At 34.2% G+C, this 24,789-nt stretch overlaps 1 protein-coding gene across 1 annotated transcript; it reads right to left on the reverse strand.

Annotated features, from left to right (window-relative positions):
- Nucleotides 1-391: 391 nt before the first annotated feature.
- Nucleotides 392-18,315, reverse strand: LOC140431888 (uncharacterized). The gene is made up of 2 exons (XM_072519762.1): nucleotides 17,996-18,315; nucleotides 392-11,045 (listed from the first exon to the last, which is right to left on the reverse strand). The coding sequence occupies exons 1-2, from the start codon at nucleotides 18,210-18,212 to the stop codon at nucleotides 9,394-9,396; spliced, it is 1,869 nt and encodes a 622-aa protein (XP_072375863.1). The 5' UTR covers nucleotides 18,213-18,315; the 3' UTR covers nucleotides 392-9,393.
- Between the last annotated feature and the right edge of the window lie 6,474 nt (nucleotides 18,316-24,789).

Here is a 24,789-nt window from a genome sequence, read left to right on the forward strand (position 1 = left end):
CAATGTATTGCATATGCGGATGGAGAAATTTTTAATATATTATAGAGAAAAGCATGGATTAGAAATAAAGGAAAAACAAAATATGGTGAAGGGGAAAATCCGAAAACATTTCTTTAATATACGTAACTCATTAAATGGTAGCAATAAATTTGAAAAATTAAGGTTTAAAATCAAATCAGCTGAAAGGAATACTGTTTGTAAATATTGGTATTTCCTTGTGTGCAATATTGGATGTTTTTAATCAGAGGCAAAGGTTCTATAAAAATAATTAACTCCATTAGCATTATCTACATAAAACATCCATCCTATTTGGAATTCTAGGATAAATCCATAGAACGGGTTCATTCTATGGATTGTTTGATAAATTAAAAACAACTTAGATATAGTAATTTTTTATTTCGTTTTAAAGCTATGACATTTCCTTGAATCCCTGCGTTTAGTACAATGACTTTGTATTCCTGTTTTTACATAAAAAGTCATGTTTCAAATAAATTCCATACATATAAGGTTTTCTCAAATTGTTTTTCAAAACAATTACTAAACTGCTTAAGACAACATTCACACTTTTAAGGTTTTTCTCCAGTGTGTTTTATTCAACTGACTTGCTGCAATAAACTGCTATATACAATTTTCACACTTAACCTGTAATGTTTTTTCGTGTGCACTTTAAATTATTCGCTTCATTAATAGACCAGGTGGTATCTACACACAACCAAACTTATATGGAATCACCATGTATTTCAAACCAATATTTATTTTTTCTGGAAAAAAACTTATTGTTGCGAAAAATAAAGCTTTTTATTGAAAATTAACAAATTCATAAAACAGCTCGGTACTTTATAGATTATTTGCTTTAGTTATAAATTAAACGGAAATAAATAAACTTACTTTTCCGTTCAAAAACGAAAATATGTCTTATATGTGGTTAACGTATGTGCAAAGAGGAAATATTATTGGTCTCGTGGAGCAAGAAATGTCTCAGAGGGATATAGCTGCAGTCTAACATAAAAACTTACGCTAGGTATCAGGAATTAGTAATGCTTAAGAATAGACTAAGACAAAGTCGCCAAAAAGTAACAAATGTTGGGGGGGGGGGGGGGGGTTCAAATGTTCGAAACATACCTCGGTCCTAGAAGGTGAGCAGAACCGCCTTCCAGCCTCGGTTATGCAAGACTCCTCCAGCGCGGCCACGATGATATCCGAGACCGCGCGCTAGGGTTGTTCAGACACCATCGCCGTCAATGCGAGAAGAGACCTACCTGCTAAAAAACACCCTCCTCAGCGGTGAATTACCGGCCGGATCGCCCTCATTGGGATGCAACATCGGCACGGCATTCACCCGATCTCTCATTCACGCATTCTAGCACTTTCTCACTACGACTGAATTCTTCTCTCCCTCTGTCCCTCTCTGTTCATGTTCAATCTCACACCTTCTCATTCTGCCTTATCTTCTTGCTTGTTCCTGGGCACCCTGCCTCCTTTCGGATCACCTTTCTTCACGTTTCTTCTATCCAATGTTCTGCTCACATATCCATGAACTGCTCTCCACCGATCTGACGACCTAAGCATCTCCTCCACCAGTTCCGTGACTGATTGCACCCTACTTCATAGCTCTCTCTCTCAAGCAGGCTCCTCTCACCTATCCATCTATGGCATACCAATAGAGTGTGTGAGACAGTGTCCGATATTTCACAATACAGGCATTTGTCATTTTCTGCCTTTCCAAATCTGTAAAGGTATACCCTAAAGCAACCATGTCCTGTGAGCATCTGCGTCAGGAAGTCATCCAAACGCCGGTGCCCGCAATCCATCCATCTTCTCAGATTAGGAATCAACGACTCCGTCCACTGCACCACCCTTCTCATCTCATCCCATTCCTCTTGCTACACCATTATGGACCTCTCCCTTTCCTCTTTTTTAAACGTTCTGTTGCTATGTCTTCATTTCTTCTCTTGTATATTCTACGTCTTTCCTTCACTAGCACGTGCATCGGAATACACCCGGTGATAACTCCCAACGCCTCGCAGAGACTGTTCTGTATGCACACGCCACCCTCAATAGACTCTTCCTATCTGCTGGGGTGAGCTGCTTTCTGTACGCGTTTTTTAAAACTTCAGTACTCCAGACAGGCGCAGCGTAGAGGACGATGGAATTGCACAACAGAATGAAGGGCCCTCCTCCTCTCAGTTTTGGATCCTCCGATGTTGAGCATGATCCCCCAACGCAGCTCTTTGAGTCACCGCCTTTACGTGCTCCCCCACTTTCCGTTTTGACTCACAGTCACCCCTAAATACCTCACGCATTTCTTTGGAACCACGCTCTTTTCTGCACATTCGAATTTTATCCCTTTTCCTTGGTCCCTTGAGAACTATAGACTCGGTCTTACCCGCAGCCAGTTCTAGCTCATGCATTTTCATCCATTCTTCGATTTGGTTGCATGTACGCTGTGCATCAAAGATAAGGTCCTCCCTGTCCCGAGAGGTCGTCCGCAAATGCGAAAGGAGTTACACCCCCTTTCCGTAGGTTCACTAACTCGTCGACGCATCTTTGACATTCCTTTCTCTGTTTTACTTCTTTTTAAATTGATTTTACTTTCATTCTTATTTCCACTAGCTCCTATGTCTTTCTATCCGTGCGATTTCCTTTTCTTTTTTCTGTTGGTCGTCCATTCACTCTCGTCATTACTATATCCCGTTTGTTTTCCACTGCCATTCTCCTACACTGTTTCACCTATGTCCTCGCTTTCCCCTTCGTTCTTCTCTTTTGGCTCGTCATTTTTCTCCTCCCGGTTGTCCTTTTCTTCCTCTTCCGCTAATGTCACTAGCCTCCCTTCACCTATATCCTCCATAGACTCTCCTACCCCTATACTTATCTTCTTTTTTGTTAAATATTTTTCATCTATTTCCCACGAGTTGGGTCGATTCTTCGGTCCAGCGGGGCAGTGCGTCCATACTCCGCCAAGGCTATAATCCCCTTCGCTTGAGAACCACTTTTCCCCTTGAGCCATGCACCCCTTCGACACGACCGTGTTACACCTTGAGGTTAGGGTGGCGATATATTAGAATGATACATAGCCCCATATCCGATGCGTATCCATTTGTTCTCAGTGGTTTTTTCCACTGGTTTTTGTATTAGTGGAGGTTTCCTCCTCGGGTATAGGTTTGGGTATCAGGACGTGTATGACAGGTAGGTATGGGTGTCGTATGATAGTTGGGAGCTTTTGGTATCACACAGGGACAGGTTAAGAATTTGTGTAGTGGACAGCGTGCAGCTGCTCCATTTATTCGCCTTTTACGACAAGCAGGAGAAGCCGACTAAGCAAGGTATTCTACTTGAGCGGCCCGCCTTCACACGGGGAAGTTACGGGTTCCTGAGTTATCCAGGCAGCTTAATATTGATCGCCTAAAGTGGTGACTTCAACACCAAAACTGGAACCAAAATTGGAAATTGACAAAAGTGCTATTTTCAGATAGCCAGGATTTGTGAAAAATCAGATGACCGACAAATTCGTGTACTTAGAGGGCGAGGAAAACAAGCAAAAAAATCAGTAAAAAACTTGTTTAATTTCCATCGAACCAACTTTAACAGCTCGTAGGTATGTTGATTTGGTTCTAGAACCTGCAGTTAGGCTCTGTAGAGGTGAAATAGTAGAAAATTTGATTTTTATACATGTTAATGCGCCTCCACATACCAGTGGAGTGACTATAGACTTTCTTGAAGCAGAAGATGTCACTGGTCTGGAGTGGCCTACTTGCTCACCCGACCTTAACCCTAGAGCAATTGTGGGATATGCTTGATTAAAAGAAGAATTAGAGCTCACCGGGAGAATCGACAAAATACTGCACAGCTAATACAAGCTGCTCTTGAAGAATGGAAGAACCTGTCACAACAAAATATTGATAATTCGTTTAGGAGCATGCCACGCGAATTGAAGCTTGCATAAGGGCTAGGGGTGGTTACACTTACTGTTTTCTTTAATTTTTATGTATTAGTGATTAAATTGCTTTAAAATAAATATTCTTTGACTTCGTATGTTGTTTTTTTTAATTCGCTTGAAATAATAAGAAATATCAGATGATTCCAAGTTTGGTTGTGTATATATTAGAACACCACCCTCATTTCGGTAAATCGTATATGGTCCTATTTTTCCTATTCCATTATGCGGTCACTTCAAAAGGTGAGCTAACTTTTTTATTAAACAATTTGTGAAAAACATTAGAAAAATTCAATTTTTTTTGTTGATATATCTCAGCAGCTATGCATTTTAAAAAAAATTTGTGAGGACAAAAAAAGTTTTAAATTTGAAAGTAGAAGTGATTGCAAATTGAAAAAATAATGATTATTATTGCAAAATTAGCAAAGACCATTAAAATAAGGCTCAAAATCAATGTTTTTTTCAATAATCTTTTTCAGATATTTAAAAGCCACATAGAACCTTCAAAATTTATCTACAAAATATTTTTAATATAAAAAACGTTATACAAAACGGCAACACAATCGATCAAGTAATTTTCGCAAATAATTTTGCAATCTAAAAAAAAGTTATTCATTTTCAAAATTATGCAGAGCTAACAAAAAAGTTTAAATACTTAAAAACATTTTAGAAAGGTATTCAATTTTTATGCTATTAAACAAATAGAATAAATTTTTAAATTTTCAATTAACATTTTTTTTCTAAACTTATATCGAAAGATCAGCGAAAGACGTGTATAAAAAAAACATTAAAATTGGTCAATAAGTTCCGAAGTTATCATCGATCAAAGTTGACGGGCATTTACAACAATGTAGTAAGTGCAATATTATTGCCAAAAGGGTAATATTAGAGTTTTTTTATTCCGAGGAAAAGTGAAATTTTGATTATTTTTCTACTTTCGTCAAAGATAAAGCTGTATGCTTAATACGCTCGAGTATGTGTCGAAATTAAAAGAATATAACAGAAAAAGGCATAACGATACAAAATATGAAGAACAATATATAAACCTAACATGACAACTCCGGATAGATTTAATCCAATGGAGAAAAACTTGGGAAAACAACAGGCTATTTTTAAAAATTAAGCTATTTTATCAAATACTGCAGTAAAAGCTAGTTTTGTTGTCAGTCAAATACTGGCAAAAAATAACTGACTGCTGTTGCAGAAATAGCATTTCTTTATAAAATAAATATTATTTCAAAAATTAGTTTATCAAGATTCACCATGGCAAAGAGAATTGAAGACTTGTCCGAAAACAGCAACCAAGTTTCGTGAACGCATTGCAAAATTCGAATACTGTTCTTTCACATTTAATGAAAGTTGCGATATTAGCGATACAGCACAACTGGTTATAATTTTAAGTGGTATTGATACCAAATTTAATATTACCGAATAATTGTGTTCACTGATTCCAATGCATGGGATTACAACCGGTAAAACCTAAAACCAACCGGTAAAGACCGGCTGAACTAAAGTCTGCGTTGGAAAATTTTATTAGAAAAGATTATTGGCATACCGTCGATTGGAGCAAGAGCAATTTCAATCCTGGAGGTAGTAGTATCGGGAAGGCTAGTTCAAGGTATTCAGAAGATCACAGCAAAGGAAATATTCGTCAACCATTGCATAAATCACCAGCACAATTTGTGTGCAAAAAGTTTGAGTTGACATGTCACAGTATCAATAATTAAACTAATCAATTTTATAACTCGCGTGCGTTAAATCACCGTAAATTTAAAGAATTTCTGAAAGAATTAGAAACTGAATACGGCGACTTGGTTTTTAATACTGAATTAAGTTGGCTTGGTACTTAAAGCGCATTGCAAGAGGCGCAATGTTAAAAAGAGTATACAACTTAAAAAGCGAAATACAATTAAGACCTCTACTTGCAAAACAACCAATCTCCACTTTTTTGTCAATTTGACCTGAATACGCCACTGGATTCCTTGTAAAAAGACGCATCCAGCTGTGCATAAATTTCGTAACATAACTACCAAACTCCCATTTAAATTAAATGGAAAAAATTGGTTGTTGTTTCAAAACGACCATTCTCCAAGGTCGTGTAGGTTTCAAAACAACCAATATCTCTCTGCACCAATCAGAGCGCTAGATTGTATTACGTAGATGGTGATTTTGATGGTCATACTAGTGTCAAAGCTGACAAAAAAAATTTTCTCTAGTTTTTGCAATTTAGTATTAAACGGAGACAACACCAGAAGTATTAACGTCTAAAAAGTGTAGAAAAAGAGTCGCACAGCCAGAGAAATGGGCGAGAAATGTGAGAAAACGGCTGTTAGTATATTTTTAGATCTATATAGAAGAAAAAATGTCATCTCTCGTGAGTGCAACATGCTTGGCAGTTTTGTTAAAATACAGGAAACATGTATAATTTTCATTGTTTTTTATATTCAAAAAATGATTTACATATAATTACTAGATATCTAAAATAGAATGTGAATTTAATTTATTTGTAGGTATGAGGAAAAGAAGGCGCCTAAAATGCCAACATGCAAGCACGACGGGAGAGCCTACCAGTGCAAAAAGTCAATAGTGCGGATGTGATGGCATTTTATAAAGCTTTTTCGTAATAAGACGACCACTTGCAAGTGTTTCATAAAAGGTCCAGATGGCAAGTTACCCATTTTCCAAAAGACTCACTAATGCCTTGAGGATCACAAGGGGCCAACTCCGAACTATAGTGAACAATTAAGGAGAAAGTAATCTTCCATGCGAGAAAAGGGGAGGAGACAAACGAAGGCATTTATATGAAGAGAAACTGAGGAGCGTGGTCGGATTAATTAAAAGTATAAAATGCGTGGAGTCTTATTACTGTAGGGGTCGAAGTGAGTGCAAGTATGCATCAGGTGATGTAAGTATTAATAAACTTTGGAAAATTTACAATGTTCAAGCCAAACCAGAGACTGGTAAAAAAAGGATATTTTCGAATGATTTTTAATAGAAAATTCAACATTTCATTTAAGGCGCCACAGACGGACACTGTGTTCGACATCTCTTTCACTCACTGAAAAAATCTCAAACTAAACGACACCATCGGTGAAACAATCCCTCATGGCCGCTAAAAGAATTCACAAGGTTAGATCGAAAGCCTTTTTTGCATTATTGAAGGAATCTAAGCCTGAATTATTGACTTTCTCCTTCGACTTGCAAAAAACCTTCCGCTGCCTAAAATCCCGGATCAAGCAGCGTACTACAGCAGACTGGTATATGTACATAACTTGACAATCGTAGTGGGAAAAATAAAGCCCCATTAACAAAGAAAAATTGTTTTAGCTATGTATGGTCAGAGGATGAGTATGGCAAGAGCTCTAAACAAGTGGCTTCGGCAATGTATCACAGGCTGTCTAATACTGATTTAAAAGATATCAGTGTCGTAAGATTAATGTGTGACGGATGTGGAGGCCAGAATAAGAACCAAATAATTTTATCCATTACAAGTCGCTGGCTGATACAAGCTCCAAAAAACATAAAATATATTGAAATAGAAATGTTAGAGTTGCTTCCCATGACAGAAAATATTTATTTCACGTTCAGAGCGTTTGCGAAAGCCGTTCTGATGAGGCCTATTGGGCCGAAATACGTATAAGCGGATGCGCAAGCGCCCTGTACGTGAAATCAAATCTTAACTGTCTTTTCCTTTTTATTTCGATATACTCTGTACGAATACTAGAAACCAATTCGCTAAGAATTTTGCTTAGTTGAGGAGATATGTTGTGGAATGCAATTTTTAGATTCTCCATGTCTTTCTTAAGATCTTTATCAACGTCTGTTTTGCCTTGCAATTCTTAGAAGGCACAGATTAAAGTGGAATTCTTGAATTTGGTTTCGAAAATTAGTCTACGATTTTATTATCAGATGTCGCTACATTGCGTCTATACGAAGCCATGTTAGAGTTGCTTCCTAAGACAGAAAAGATTTATTTCACGTTCAGAGCGTTTGCGAAAGCCGTTCTAATGAGGCCTATTGGGCCGAAATACGTATAAGCGGATGCACAAGCGTCCTGTACGTGAAATTAAATCTTAACTGTCTTTTCCTTTTTATATTGAAATAGTGTATCCCGTTCGAGGGCATTCATTCTTGCCGTCAGATAGGGTGTTTGGGACGATCGAGAAAAAGCTTAAAAAAATGCAGGTTGTTCCGACACCTGACGACTGTTTTAAAATAATATCTGAAACTACAACTTTGCAGTGCCCCAATATGGATTTTAAGTTCTACGATTGGAAAACCGAAGCATTGTCTACATTCAAAGCACTGCAGGGTGGGCACTTTCAGATATCGAAAATAAGAATTTGTTTGGCAAGATCAAGAAAACAAAATAATGTCGTATTGGTTAAAGGGGACGAAAGCTACAACTCAAACTCAAGCATCGGTTTGTTTAGAAGTATTAAAAAAAAAGGAAGATCGACCATTAACATCAATCCAAATGAAATAGGAGTCGGGAACTTGGCCAACATTAGCAAAGAGAAATTGTAAGGCGAAGAATGGCAAAATGATCCGAAACTGGCTTATTTCAAAAACGTCTTACATTACGAAAATGGTTCAAGCGTCCCTGAAGAAGACGGCGTTTATTGCGAACCACTCGATAATGACAATGACGAAGAAGTCTTAAGATTATAGAATTTTGGTATTAATAATTATTTTAATGTATTAAATACTGTTATTAAACATTTATGTTTTTACTACAAAATAACCAATCTCCTGGTCTGTTAATTTCAAAATAGCCAATATATCCTTGTTAGTTGCAAAGTAGCCAATCTCCAAAATATTTTTCTTTAATTATAAGAGTATTTTAATAACAACGAAGAAACTAGCAACGAAAAACTAATTTTGAGCGATCAGAGTTTATGGCTTCAGGTTTTACAAATATATTCACGGTAAAAAATTACGATTTACGACAATTTTGCCAGGGTGGAGATTGGTTGTTTTGCAAATAGAGGTCTCAATTGTTGTTAGATATGTCTTTCTTCATTTTGGTAATAAAGAATGGATGTGCGATTTTGGGTTTCTTATCGACATGGCTCAGCATCTCAATGATCTTAATATGGAACTTCAAGGCAAAGGACAGTTTATTCACAATTTGTATGATAAAAGTCAGGGCTTTGAGCGCAAATTAAAATTGTGGAAACAACATCTTTTACAGAATAATGTGTCTCACTTTCCACATTTAGAAAAAGAAAACGTTACTTCTAGGGTTTCCATGAAAATGTTTTCATCTCCATTTAATATCGATGTAGATACAGTTCCCGAAGACTTTTAAATGTGATTGGCATGCAGTTTATTCAAATTTTACAATTTTTTATAAATCTCATGTGAGCCCTGAGAAATTTCAGCTTCCGCAAGTACATATGTTTGCGGTTTTTTCAAATCATAGGCTAAAGTAAAATGCTTAAAACAAATTTCACACTTTAAGGTTTTTCCAGAGTGTGTATTCTCACATGCTTTTTCAAATAATAGCCTAAAGTAAACTGCTTAAGACAAATTTCACACTGATAAGGTTTTTCTCCAGTATGCGTTCTCAAATGCACTTTCAAAGTATTTGCTACAGTAAACCGCTTACAACAAATTTCACACTCATAAGGTTTTTCCCCCGTGTGTATTTTCATATGCTTTTTAAAATTACTTTGCTCAGAAAACTGCTTAAGGCAAATTTCACACTTATAAGGTTTATCTCCAGTGTGGATTCTCAAATGGTTTTTCAAATTATCTGCTGCAGTAAACTGCTTGAAACAAATTTCACACTTGTGAGGTTTTTCTCTGTTAAGTTTTTCTCCAGTGTGAATTTTTTTTATATGCGTTTTCAAAGTGCTTTGCTGAGCAAACTGCATGAGACAAATTTCACACTTATAAGGTTTCTCCCCAGTGTGTATTCTCAAATGCTTTTTTAAATCATTGGATATAGCAAACTGCTTGAGACAAATATCGCACTTATGAGGTTTTATCTCAGAGTGTATTCTCAAATGCTTTTTTAAATCATAGGGTAAAATAAACGTATTGAGACAAATTTCACATGTATAAGGTCTTTCCGCAGTGTGTGTTTTCAAATGCTTTTTCCCACCCTTGACTGAAGTAAACTGCTTAAGACAAATTTCACACTTATAAGGTTTTTCCCCAGTGTGTGTTTTCAAATGCGTAGTTAAATCAGAGGGTAAAGTAAACTGCTTAGGACAATTTTTACACTTATAAGGTTTTTCCAAAGTGTGCGTTCTTAAATGAATTTTCAAATTTTTTCCTACAGCAAACTGCTTATGACAAATTTCACACTGATAAGGTTTTTCTCCCGTATGTGTTATCAAATGTGTTTTCAAACTAGATGCTAGAGCAAACCGTTTAAAACAAATTTCACACTCGTAAGGTTTTTCCCCGGTGTGTATTCTCAAATGCTTTTTCAAACTACTTTGCTCAGAAAACTGCTTAAGACAGGTTTCACACTTATAAGGTTTTTCCCCAGTGTGTCTTCTCAAATGCATTTTCAAATTACTTACTACAGTAAACTGTTTAAGACAAATTTCACACTGATAAGGTTTTTCTCCAGTATGTGTTCTCAAATGTGTTTTCAAAGTTTCTGCTAAAGTAAACCGCTTAAAACAAATTTCGCACTCGTAAGGCTTTTCCCCAGTGTGTGTTTTCATATGGTTTTTCAAATAATTGGCTAAAGTAAACTGCCTAAGGCAAATTTCACACTTATAAGGTTTTTCCCCAGTGTGTATTCTCAAATGCTTTTTTAACTCATAAGCTAAAGAAAACTGCTTAAGACAAATTTCACACTCATAAGGTTTTTCCTTAGTGTGTATTCTCAAATGATTTTTCAAATAATAGGCTAAAGTAAACTGCTTAAGGCAAATTTCACACTGATAAGGTTTGTCTTCAGTATGTGTTTTCATATGCAGTTTTAAACTTCTTGCTACAGCAAACCGTTTAAAACAGATTTCACACTCGTAAGGATTTTCCCACTTGTTTAATGTTGTTTCTTCAGCTTGCGGATTCACATGTTCTTCATAGCATAAATGGTCAGGTGATGTCTTTATAGTTTCCATTCTATTCTCCCCCTGTAGAAAACCTAAAATATAAACAGATCCTTAAAATTTATTAGCTAAAATTAATGTAGGAACTACAAAACGGGAATAAAACTAACAAAAGTAAATCAACGTTATAGTTTGACCTAGAAATGCTATAAAATGACTAATAAATATATAGGATAACTGATAAAAGCAGTATTTTTTTAATCCATATTTAACCGTTAACTCCAATAATAAGAAAATATTTTCAAAAACGTGTTTTTGGCAATTAATTAGTGTACTTAAAATAAAAATAAAAACAAGTTTTTTCAACTTCCTTTATTTGTTGTAATCTGTTATAAATATAACAATAAACAATATGTAGCGACAAGCTAATTAGGAATAATTATAACTTTTTTATTCAAAAATTAAATAACAGATCTCATATTAAAAGTTACATTTTCGCAGTTAGTAATACTTATACAAAAATAATATTTATTTATTTAAAAAAAAAACATACAGAAGTTAAACCACTTCACCATTGTATTTAGGTATATAAAATAAACATGTAGTTAAAACTTTTACAAGTGTCGTCAAAATTTATACAGTAGCGGCATAACGTTTTCGATCTAATCAGATCATCTTCAGTGCCTTATGTACTTGAAGCTAACAATGAAATTTGTTGCTATAACATCCATATATGGGTTACATCTTTCCAAACTTAAATTATATGTTGACTCTAGCTCCATGACAATGGATAAATTTAATACTTGAAGAACTAAATATCTCTCTGCTTGGTTTTTAACACGTGGTTCTTGTCAGTTAAGACGACACAGACCAACTCTGTTGACCGACATAACTTATGCCGAGCATAAAATTAGGGTCACCCCGTAATTTGAATTTATTTTGGAAATTATTATTCTTACACTTCACTTCGTTATTATTCATTACACCTATCAATAGGTTATGTTGATTGTTTGTTTATGATTTTGTTGTAAGGATTTTTGGTGTTTTAATTAATTTAAAAGGCTCGTTTTATTGTGTAAACAGCCTTTATTGATTCCTTGTCGTGTTTCCTATCCATAAAATTGAAGTCAATTATGTGATTACAATATTATTTCTTGTTTTTGTGCAGTTTTAAAATTCTAATCTATTTGCGATTAAAACTGAATGTAGAGGGCAGGTCGATTGCAGTGTCATGGCCGATATAAATGGTATAAACAAACATAACAGTCGAATGTTTACCATTACTTTTGCATGTTTAGTTTGGTTTAAGACGAGTTATTTTTATCATTTAAAAATGGAAATTAGCCTTAATGATATCTTTGAGTATTGTGGTGAAGCAAAGAGACCATTGGTTGAAGGGGAAGCAGTTTTCAAGTAATGAATTTTTAAATTTTAACTTTAATGTTTGGAACTGGCTTGTGTATTGATGAATCCTATTTTGTGTATACCTGTGAACTCAGAGTATAATGTTCTGTGTAATGTTTGTCTTAACTAATATATGCATTATTTTATATTTTTTATATTATGCCTTATGTTTTTAATATGTTAATTTTTATTTTATACTATTTTTTGACATATGTAAGTACTTTATTGTATATTAACATAAACAAATAACTTGAACTTGACTTTATTTTAAGATAGTTCATTTGATTCCATGAAATCAATGAGGAACAGAACAATATCGATTTGATTTAAAATACTTTAACGAAGTCATAATGCTGAAATTTATTAAAAAAATTTAATAATTCTATTCAAATCAACAGCTGTCTGGTTTGTTTATACCACTTTTAGTAGTTTAAATTTATTCCACCAGAGGTCAGATACTTTGTTTTCAATCGCGAATAATGTCAGGCCCATGCGATAGATGCAATAAATCATGCATTTTTAAGGAACCAGAGTCTTCCATCAATGTCTTTGGTTTTCCTTGTGATTATTGCAAATTGGTATTGTGTAGAAATTGTTCCAATGTAAGTGCTACAGAAATCAGAGCAACAGTGATGACAAGAAGAATAATACCATATGTTTGCAAGGATTGTACTACCAAAATTAAGAGTTTGATTGGGTTCACAGTACGGGTAGATGTTTTGGAGGGCGAACTTGCATGTGCATGCATAAAGGACACTACTAAGCAGGTGTTGGGCATGATGGAAGAAAAGTCTCTTCAAAGGGAGCTGGACTCTTTGAATGATTCTTTTCAGGTAAGCTTTAATGAACTTAAATCTAAAATTCGATCTGAAACATCCAGTCTGAAAGATATAAGAATGCCTCAAACAACTGGTCCGATGGAACAAAACACAACAGACCAATCAGTCATTAGCGAAATGATCGAAAGACAGAAAAGATCCAACATTATGATTTTTAATATGCCCGAGTATGGTGAGGATGACGATTTAAACAATGCCAGATCCCTCTTATCTGGATTAATGAACTCAGCCATTGATATAGTTGAGGCAGCACGAATTGGAAAAAAGAACAAAAATGGATATGGTTCATACAGAATTGTCCTTCGTAACCATCATGACTCTCTGTCAATACTCAGAAATAGAAGAAATATTGACAGGTCACTAAAGATTTTTATCGATTCAGATCTCACCCCATACCAGAGAACTGGATTAAACACTATCAAGAGTGAACTTAAGGAAAGAGAGAGAAAAGGTGAACAAAATTTATTTATTAAGTACTTAAATGGCACTTCTAGTGCCGAGTGTGGGTTTATTTTCAAAATGTAAGAGGTCTAAGAATTAAACTCGACAGTTTATTTTTTATGAATGTATCCTATTCTCATTACAGTATTATCATATTCAACGAGACTTGGTTGACATGTAACTTTGCCAATGAAGAGCTGCAGCTGTTTTACCTCAACATCTATAGAACTGATCGCTCCAGGGAAACAAGTTCTTTCTCAAGACGTGGCGGAGTCCTTATTGCAGTTCGTAAGAGCTTTAGCAGTAGATCTTTAACAGTTAACCAGAAAATCGAACAACTTTTTGTCTTGGTGACTGAAGGTGCAAATCAGTTTATTATAGGAACAGCATATTTTCCACCAAAGTCTATATTTGAAAAGTATTCCATATTTTGTGAAACCTTAGAACAAATAGCTGAAGTTTATCCATCTAAAAGTTTTTTTTGTGTGATTGTCTAAAACGTTAATCACAAAAAACCTTATCATCCATTAACTTCGAGTTTTTTATTGAAGTTAATCAATTTTCTTCATTAAAAAAACCTTTCTTGGCTTATTTCAGATGCCCCTGATGATGCTGTAGAAAGCGAAAGTACTTGGGCAAGATTTGATTATTAAAATTGTGCTCAATATTTGCCTTTAATTTTTCAAAGTTCTCAAGAATTGTTGTTTTATATTATGCGGACCTCTTTTTCACATTTTTAATCTATCCAAGATCATTTTAACGCATTAGCGCCTAACGGTACCATATGGGCTCGTTAGAAGGAGGTTTTTAAAACGTGAAGAATTTTTTGTAGTGGGGACTCCGAAGCGGTTTGAGTGGTCAGACAAGTTTAGTACATGTCGATACATACCTAGGAGAGTTTGTGCGAACCAGTGGTAAAAGGTTTCGTTTGTTTTGGATATTTGAATACATGTGATAGTAATATTCGTGAAAAATATGGACATCAAATTTGTGTATTATTTAACTCTGAAAATATTATCTAGCTAATTGCATTTATACGTATATTATCAATAACATGTGAAGGAATGTTAGTATGTAAAAACTGTTTTTGTCTAAATTATTATGGCTATAAAATTTGCCTCTAAACATAGGTGTGCCCATATGGGCTCGTTAGGCGTTAATGCCATTTAAGAATAATGTGTTTTATTTTAGGGGAATTATGCTTCAAGAAGCTCTAGATATAGCTTATGATGAAGGAAATGCCGTAGATATATATATTGAGCCTCCTGATAGTAACATCTTAACTGATGAAGACTCTGCAGATGAAGATGAGAGTGGTTTAGACAATTTGTCGGCAGGACAACTGAGTGCTCCAGCTGAGATTGTATTTGCGAACAAAGACAGACTGGGACTCAACCTTGATAATATTGATATCTTATCTGCATCAACTCATGTACATGTTCCAAATAAGGACAGTTATTCACTGAATATAGCCATCAAACCAGCAGTCACCAATTTTGTTGAAGGAGATTTGCAAACCGGTAGTCGTACATTTCCACCAGGGGACTACTCTAAATACCAATCGTTGAGCTGTTCAGAGATATTTGAATGTTTTTTCTCCGACGATTTGCTTCAAATAATTTTACATGAAACGGTAAACTATGCTTTATTTCAAAATTGTCCTAATCCTAATCTGACCATAGAAGAATTAAAAGTTTTTATTGGTATTCTGATCCTCAGTGGAATTAATGTTTTGCCATCGAAAAGAAGTTATTGGGAAAACTCAGATGATATGAAAAATATTATGATATCAGAAGCCATGCGCCGTGATAGATTCTTGCAAATATGTAGATTTATTCATTTTGCTGATAATAACAATGTAAATACCTCTGATAAAATGTACAAGCTTCGGCTAATTACAGACCACTTAAAATCAAGTTTTCTTAAACACTTTATACCTGAACCAAATCTTTCCTACGATGAATCGATGATTCGGTATTTTGGTCGCCATGGATGTAAACAATTCATCCGTGGCAAACCAGTAAGATTTGGATACAAAGTTTGGTCGTTGAATACTCTGAATGGTTACTTGGTGAATTTTGAAGTATACCAAGGAAAAAATCCCAGATCAAATTCTAATTATGAATCAATTTTTGGAAAACCAACGGCTCCTCTACTGCAAATGATTGAGGAACTAAAGGAAAAAGGAAACTTTCCGTACAATTTTTTTTTTTCGATAACTTGTTTACAAATCCAAATTTATTATGTACTCTAAAAGCTAATGGTTATACTGGAACCGGCACTATAAGGGAAAACCGCTTGCCAAAGGACTGCCCTCTTCCTTCAAAAAAGGAGGTTGAAAAACAAAGAAGAGGATACTTTTCATACATTTTAGACAGGGAAACGGGAATAGTGTATGTTAGATGGATGGACAATAATGTTGTCACCCTTGCTAGTACAAGTTATGGTATTGAGCCAGTGAAGGCAGTAGACAGGTTTAACAGAAAAGAAAAGAAAATACTTCCCATACCAAGGCCTAATCTTATAGCGGAATACAATAAAAATATGGGTGGAACTGACCAAATGGACAACAACATATCTTGGTAAGTTTGTCTCTTTGTCTGCCTTTAGAATATAATTTTTTATCTGATTGTAGTTATCGCATTGGTATTAGATCAAAGAAATGGTACTGGCCATATTTACTTATCTATTTGATGCTGCATTACAGAATACATGGATTTTGTACAGAAAAAGTGGCCGAAAAATTAGTCAACTAGATTTTAGACGAAGTATTTACCATGTAAATAAACAGGTAGAAGGAAGCTATTCACTAGTACTCTTGTGTTTCTTTTCTTTATTTCAGACGTATTTAACAAGTTACACGGTACAACCGAAAGCTACTGGACGAGCACCGAAAGCAGCAGCGAGTGATTTTCGAGTTAGCAATGATATTAGATATGATGGAATGCATCATTACATTATTACAGTCCCCGAAGGTAAAAGGCGAAGATGTGGGGGTGACAATTGCAATAGTAGGGGACGAACAATGTGCTGCAAATGCAATATTGGACTTTGTATAGATTGTTTTCGAATGTTTCATAATCAATAGTTAATTTTTATAAAAATAATTTTTTTTTGTGTATAATATAGGTTGCGCCTAACGAGCCCATATGGGAACAGCTATTTTAAAGCATCTTGTTGTTCCTAATAAAAAAATATGGTCAAAAGTATGTTGTAGGGTCTTATTTTAGTTATTATTATTGTAAATTTCTAAAATTTTAAGAAATTTTTTTTTCTCGGCGTTAATGGGTTAATGTGTAAAACTTTAAGTTTGTGATATTTATACTTTTGTTATTGTGATATTTATACTTATTGGATATTTTTTTGTTTTATTGTATACATTGTTAATCTTATTGGGCAGCAGTTCATTGCAATATAATAATAAATACATAAATAAAGAATTTAATAAATTTTCCATGTATAAATTGCTTTAATGAGTTACTTCCATATTATTTTACAATCATTTCATTTAAATCTTGAATATGTTGCCTGTGTGAGTCCATTTCAAATAGGTAGAAAGAAATAAGAATAAGACTTGCTCACAATTAATTTCAGCTCCCACCAATGACCGGTTTCGCATACTATAATTTGCTATGCATCTTCAGTTCAATGGTACATGGTAAACTAAATGTAGCCAATACAATGATTATTATTTAATGTTTGAGAAAACATAGTTAAAATCTGTTATGGAAAACTCTTATGGTGACAGGTAATCATCGGTCTTACTGCAACTATTTAACAAATAAAGGGAAAGTTCTTGAGAGGAAAAGATAATAACAATTAAACTAGGAATGTAGGTATTGTGTAAATTGTTTGTTGAACTTAAATGTGATGTATTATACTATTTAAAAGTTATTTATATAGAAAAAAGATGTTCTATTTGTGATATAAGTTTGGGTGTGCAATAACTAAAACTTGTAATTATCAAAATTATGATGAACCGATTTTGGTCTTAATTTGGGCAGAAATTATTGTGATGTCAATTAAATTAAAATTAAAAAACACACCACAATAGACAAACAGAACACAATATTTTCTGCTACAAATTTTTGGATTTTTGTGGAAGTAGCAGATCAGCATAGTTTTTGTTTGTTTCTATGATTTTAATGTCAATTATTACCCTATAACTTGCTATAACTATAACTTTTACTTGGTGAAAAATGGTTTGAACAAACATAATTTAATGTATTTTTTTATTATATTTTTAAGGTCAAGTTAGTATTAGATGGTATAAAAGAAAATTTACCAATTAATAAGTTATTTAAAAAAGTTTCTAGGTGGGAAGATGGAAAAATGTTACTTCAATTATTTTATCTACTTACTTTTTTTATCTACTTGTATTGCTTCAAATGACATAACTGTATCTTCATCTTGTCCTATTTCAGTCTTTACAGGATAGTCAGGAAATTCTAAACAATCGTATTTATCATCTTTACTTTCAACTTTGGGTTCAAATTCAGTTTTAACAATATCCAGAAAAACATCACCCATGTCATTATTTTCTATTTCTGCTTTACAGGCATTCTCGTTTACTTCCATTTTTGATCAATGGAATCGCTTGTGTGATCGCATGTATTGTATTGTATGTATATTTTGGATTTGGACGTTTTTCACTTTTGGTTTGTTGGTCCCACGTCCCAGTGAAGATAGCCTCAAATGTGTTTGACAGAATGAAATATTTGGTGTTTGACAGTGTTGAAATTTACACATCGAGTTTAGCAGTGTTGCCATATCACAAATAAATCACGAAAGAGCATGCGATATAATATTAATTAATGTTAGAAAACATTTTTTTTAAGTTTTTAAAAGAAGTTTATTTAATTTAAATTGAATTTATTATAATTTAAATTAACTTATAAATTTAAAATATTTTAAAAAATACCCGATTTCATAAAATAATATAAAAATGTACTGTTTCAAAGCATATTTGAGTCATAAAACATATACATAATAAGGACATGGCAATACCGCAAACACAAATTTGACGGATCATTTGTAGCTAACTTCATCGGCACTTTCTCTATACCAAAGAATATAGACGCTTATAGAAGAATTGTTCACTATTATTTTTGAAAGTTAGCAAAAAGTGGGACATAGATAAAGAAAAGTGGGACGAGTGGAACGCACGTGTTGCACGTGGTACCACTAAGGAGCGGTCATGTCAGCTGTGGCTCTACCATTGCTTCTAAAATATGAAAGAGTGGGGCAATAAATGCAACTTTAGATATTTTTATATGTAGATGCCGCGTGGTCGCAGAATAGGATTAAATTTTTGCGTTTTATAAATTTTTTTAAAGAAAATAATATTATTTTACCTTTTAATAAATTAATCTTTTTAGAAAAATTTTTATGATTCAAAGTTTTAATTGAAATATGTACAAATCTTAAGTATAAATCAGTTTAAGACTATATTGTAATAATTTCACCAATATTCATTCATTGTGAAAATTATGTTTTAGATACTACTAGTTGTTATTTTAAAACAAGATTAAATAGTACTCATACAGGGCGATTTGGTTACGGTTTAAGAGGGCGGCTGCATAAACTCACAGCGTGGTGCCGTGGCCGTCGGCTTAAAACTATCATGAAAATTTCATAATGAAATATGTAGTTAGGGGGAAGTGGGAAAGGAGTACGAACGGGTAACTTTGCATCTACGCCGAAACAAATTACGATGCCATTGATTTGCAAACTTTTTTTTTGTTGTCTTTTTTTTGTTTTTTCACAATAAAATCTTTATTGTCAATTTAAATTTTTAATTTTAAAACTTAAAAATGTATGATATTTACAATATTCAAAGTATTTATTTTTTTTAATTGTATAACTTTGAATTAAAAATTGGTTTGTTGCCATGCTTGCACAACAATGCACAGACATGAATGTAGATGTATATGCATGTTTTATTGACTATCGAAAAGCATTTGACTGCATTAACCGCTACTGTTTAATTTATATTCGGAGTCTATATTCACAGAAGCATTAGACAAGGTCCAAGGCGGAATTAAGATTAACGGAATCAGCATAAACAACATCAGATATGCTGATGATACCGTCTTAATAGCAAGCAACGCACAATAACTACAAAATATAATAAATGCGGTAGTTCACCACAGCGAAATGTTCGGTTTACATCTAAACGTTTCCAAAACTAAAACTTTAGTATTTTCAAAGACACTGCATTCATGATCATGAAAACATTTTTTACAAGATCAGACCTTAGTCTGCAGCTTAGAATCCGAATGATCAGATGTTACGTTTTTTTCTGTCTTACTGTATGTCTGTGAAAGTTGGACAATGGACTCTGAAATAGAAACAAGAATAGATGCCTTTGAGATGTATATATACAGACGAATGCTGAGAATTCCATGGGTACAAAGAGTTACTAATGTTGAGGTACTTCGTCGCATGTGTAAACAAAAAGAATTACTAAGAATAATCAAAGAGAGGAAAATGCAATACTTGGGTCATGTGTTGAAAGGCGAAAGATACGAATTACTTCAAGTTATACTGGAAGGAAAAGTACAGGGCAAAAGATCAGTAGGAATGCGCCAGAACTCGTGGCTGAAAGACCTGAGGAGATGGTTCGACAGCTCATTCGCAGAAATCTTTCGCGCAGCAGTTTCCAAAACTCCAATTGCCATTTGGATCGCCAACCTTCGAAACGAGACGGCGCCATGAGAAGATCGTCATTGTTGGTTATCAGGGAGCTCAAGTATACAAATCTGTCTACTACTTCGAAATTCGCTACTTGGTGTATGTGCGGTAGATTATTATTTGCCCTGTATACGATCATTATTTTTGTTTTCCCGATTTTGACCTGAAGTACGAATTATTTGTTGATCCATCTTAGCTGTTCGGTGATGGTAGTAGCTTAAGATCCCACTGCAGGTTGACTAAGTTCATAACGTAGTTAAACAAGCTCAGAATTGTGCATACATTTAAAGTTAGGAAAATACATTGATAATAGGTTGCCAGTCAAAAAGTGGCCGCAAATATTTTGAATTCAATTAATAATAATTAATTTTTGACAAAAAATTTATTTCGTTCACTTATTTTTTAAATAAAATACGCTGCTCATTAAAGCTATTTTTTTTAATATAATGTTTGCCTGAGAAAAAATGGTCGAAAATTAGGGTGCCGGCACTTAAAAACACAAGGTATCAAAGATAAAATAAAAGACACTATGGCGCTAGCGCGCAACACTACTGTTTTGAAGTGTCACTTGTGTGAGTTTTTAAAGCTTGCGGCGATAGATATATAATAATATACATATTATCACTTGTCAAACCAGTGTCATTCCGCTCTAACTCTATTTTACTTTATCTTTGATACCCCGCGTTTTTAACAGCTGGTAACCCTAAATTGCAACAATTTTTTCTCAGGCAACCTTATATAATCATATTAGGAAAAAAAATTAGCTTTAATTTGATATAAAAAACATGCATATTTATATGTCATAAGCAGCGTATTACGATTAAAAAAAAAAAAAACGGGTGTGGCAGTCCAGTGTGACTGCCAGTGGAAGTTACACTTCTATACACGCATTCGCCGTTACAAATTTATTTGGGAGTCAATCTGCACAATCATTACATATGTAATTCTATAGGTAAGACATAGCAGAAAGAGAAACAGAATTAATAACAACTTACTAACAATGAAGGATTGAATCAATATTTTGATGAAAATGTTTATTTTTATTTTCATATATCTATGAAAGGAGTTGAATGCAAAATTTTTTTACACATACTCTGCAGTAAAATTCATTGTTTATTTTGTTATTAATATAATAATACAATACAAATTAAACTGCAATATTCATAAGTATTTAAAATGACAATAATATACATAAAAAATACACTACAATACAGTGCAACATAATTCCATATATAATAATACAATACAAATTAAAATGCAATATCCATAAGTATTTAAAAATGACAATAATGTAATAATATTAATAAAAAAGTCCTCCCCGACTGGGAATCGAACCCCGGTCTCACGCATGACGGGCGGGGATACTGACTACTACACTCCCGAGGACATAATACAGATGTATTTCAAAATTGACAGTTCTGGATCATACAGTGATTTATTGAGATTATTATTTTGAAATACAAAAGAATAATATAATTATGAACATTTAATAAATAATACAAAACATATCACATAAATAATAATATTAATAAATATTTTATTATATGTATATCTATCTTTATATATTATATATAATATTAAATTATATATACAAAAGGAACATTTTTATATTCGAGAGAGGAAGAGAGAGAAAATATATCTTCTGTCTCTCTCTTACTCATTATCTTACATATGTAATGGTTTCACAGATTCACTCCCATACAAATTTCCAGCGTGGAGCGCGCGTATAGAAGTATAACTTCAATAAATGAACGAAATAAAATATTTGTCAAAAAATAATTATTATTAATTGAATTTAAAATATTTGCGGCCACTTTTGAACTCGCAACCTATTATCAACGTATTCTCCTAATTTTAAGTGTATGTAAAAATGTAAGTTTGATGAACTACGTCATAAACGTAGCGATCCTGCAATGGGATCTTGTACTATAGTAATTTCGACCTCATTCGATGCTATGTAGTTTAACTGTGTCCACTGCGTATCTGATGTTATTGACTTTTCTGCTTGCTTTAGTGACTTCTCCATGTCTTTGATCTTGTATTTTCTTCATTATATACTCAGAATATACTGTGTACCGTAAGACTACACGGATACAAACTGTATAAAAATCAATAGGGGAATCAGACAAGGAGACACGTTATCTTCCAAACCTTTTACGGCAGTTCTGGAACATGCTTTCAAAAAATTGGAGTAGGAAGCCAAAGGAATCAATGTCGACGGCGAAATGCTCTCACAACTACGATTTGCGGATGACATTGTTTTGATAACACATAAAAACACATTGATTGAACACATAAAAACCTGCCTGATTTCAGCGGCCTTAGAAGCTCTTGGAGAAGACGACCAAAGGAACACCCATTAGAATATCAAATTAAGGGAAGACACATTGAAATGCATAAAAGAAAAGAAAAAACTACACATAAAATACCAAAAAACAGGAAGACTTAGACCTATATAGAGCGAAAAACAGAGAGGTAAAGAAAAGAGTAACAAATGAAAAGAACGAACGATGGGAACAAGCATGCACAGAGATAGAAAGACATATCGGAGGAACGAGAAATTCAGAATCATGGCGAATATTAAAAGCACTTCAACGAAATAAGACAGAGAAAACCCAGATCGGCAAAATTAGTGAAAACGAGTGGCAAGAATACTACGTAGAACTACTTACAGAAAACCGTCCCCAATTTCAGGAAGAGAATATAGAACATGCAGGAAATGGGGCATACGACCAGATAGAAATAAGCCTGGCAGAAGTTAAGAGAGCAATCAAGACATTGAAGAACAAAAAAGCCAAAGGTCCCGGAGGAATACCAAACGAACTAATTAAAAACGGAACGGAAAAGTTATTCTGCATGCTACTAGAATGTTCTAAAGAGGACTAACTGGAGAAGAAATACCTGCGGAATGGACACAAGCATACATCACATCCATACATAAGAAAGGAAACAGGAAAAAATGTGAAAACTATAGAGGAATTAGTATAATATCGTCGGTAGGTAGACTTTACGGGAAAATTATTAAAGAAAAACTAGAAACTGAAATAATAGGAAAAATTGGAGAAGACCAAGCAGGGTTCACAGTAGGAAAATCATGCCTAGATCATACGTACACATTAGAACAACTGATAGAGAAGAAAATGGCAAAAGGTAGACCGGTCCATCTGGCATTTGTTGATCTAAAGAAAGCATATGACTCAATACCTAGAGTCAAATTATGGGAAGCAATGAATGATCTCGGAATCCGACAAACACTAATAAAAGCAGTTAAAGCACTATTCAAAGAAAACAAAGTAGCTATTAAATGTGGAAATAAAGCCTACAATCCATTTAAGACGACAAAAGGACTTCTACAAGGCTGTGCTACGTCCCCTACTCTGTTTAAAATATTCTTGGAAAAGACACTCAAACCATGGAGGAGAAAGTGCGAAGGAATGGGCATACCAGTAAGAGACGAATACCTATACACCTTAAGCTTTGCCGACGATCAAGTAGTCATCGCACAAGATGAAGAAAATCTCAGCTTTATGCTCAGAAAACTAGAAGAAGAATATAAAAACAACGGAATGGAAATAAACTTAGAGAAAACCGAATACCTAACAACAGAAAACAAGGATATGAGAAACCTAGAGATAGACGAGGGAAGACAAATAAATGGAACAGATAAATTCAAGTATTTAGGAACCATAATATCGAACCAGGGAACAACAGAAGAAGATATAAACAACAGACTGAGACAAACAAGAAACTGTATAAGACAACTAAACTCAGTGTTGTGGGATAAGAACATTACGATAAAGACAAAAAAGAGAATATGTAACACCCTGACAAGAAGTATCCTGACATATGGGTCCGAAAACTGGACAATAAACAAGAGAAATAGAGGTAGAATAAGAGCAGTAGAAATGGAGTTCCTGAGGAGAAGCTGTAGACTTACAAAAAGAGACAGAATTGAAAACGCAGAGATTAAGCGGAGAATGGGAGTGCAATCAGACATAATCGACTATATAGAGGAGAAGAGACTATCCTGGTACGGCCACGTCAGAAGAGCGGACAGAGGACGCTGGATAAACAAAATCACAGAATGGAGCCCGATTGGAAGAAGAAAGAGAGGAAGACCCCGAAGGTCATTCAGAGATGAAATCGACGAGGCTATGGAGAAAAGAACCCTGCAAGATGGAGACTGGAATGACAGGGAAAATTGGAGAAAACGGTTGAGTGAAGGAAGACAGTGAAAACTGTGAAAATCCTTAGTAGTAGTATTGTTTTGATAACAGATGACTTAAAAGAGATTGTAACTATGCTTACTGAGTTAGATGCCGCCTGTAACGAAGTTGGTTTAAACATAAATTTTGGAAAGACACAATACATAACAAATCTGGTACCAAGCAAAAATCCAAAACTCGACTGCAACGAAATAGGATTAGTTCATAAATATAAATACAGTAGACTCCCTCTATAA

The sequence above is a fragment of the Diabrotica undecimpunctata genome, chromosome 1, assembly GCF_040954645.1.
Source record: "Diabrotica undecimpunctata isolate CICGRU chromosome 1, icDiaUnde3, whole genome shotgun sequence".
In the NCBI taxonomy this organism is placed as follows: domain Eukaryota; kingdom Metazoa; phylum Arthropoda; class Insecta; order Coleoptera; family Chrysomelidae; genus Diabrotica; species Diabrotica undecimpunctata.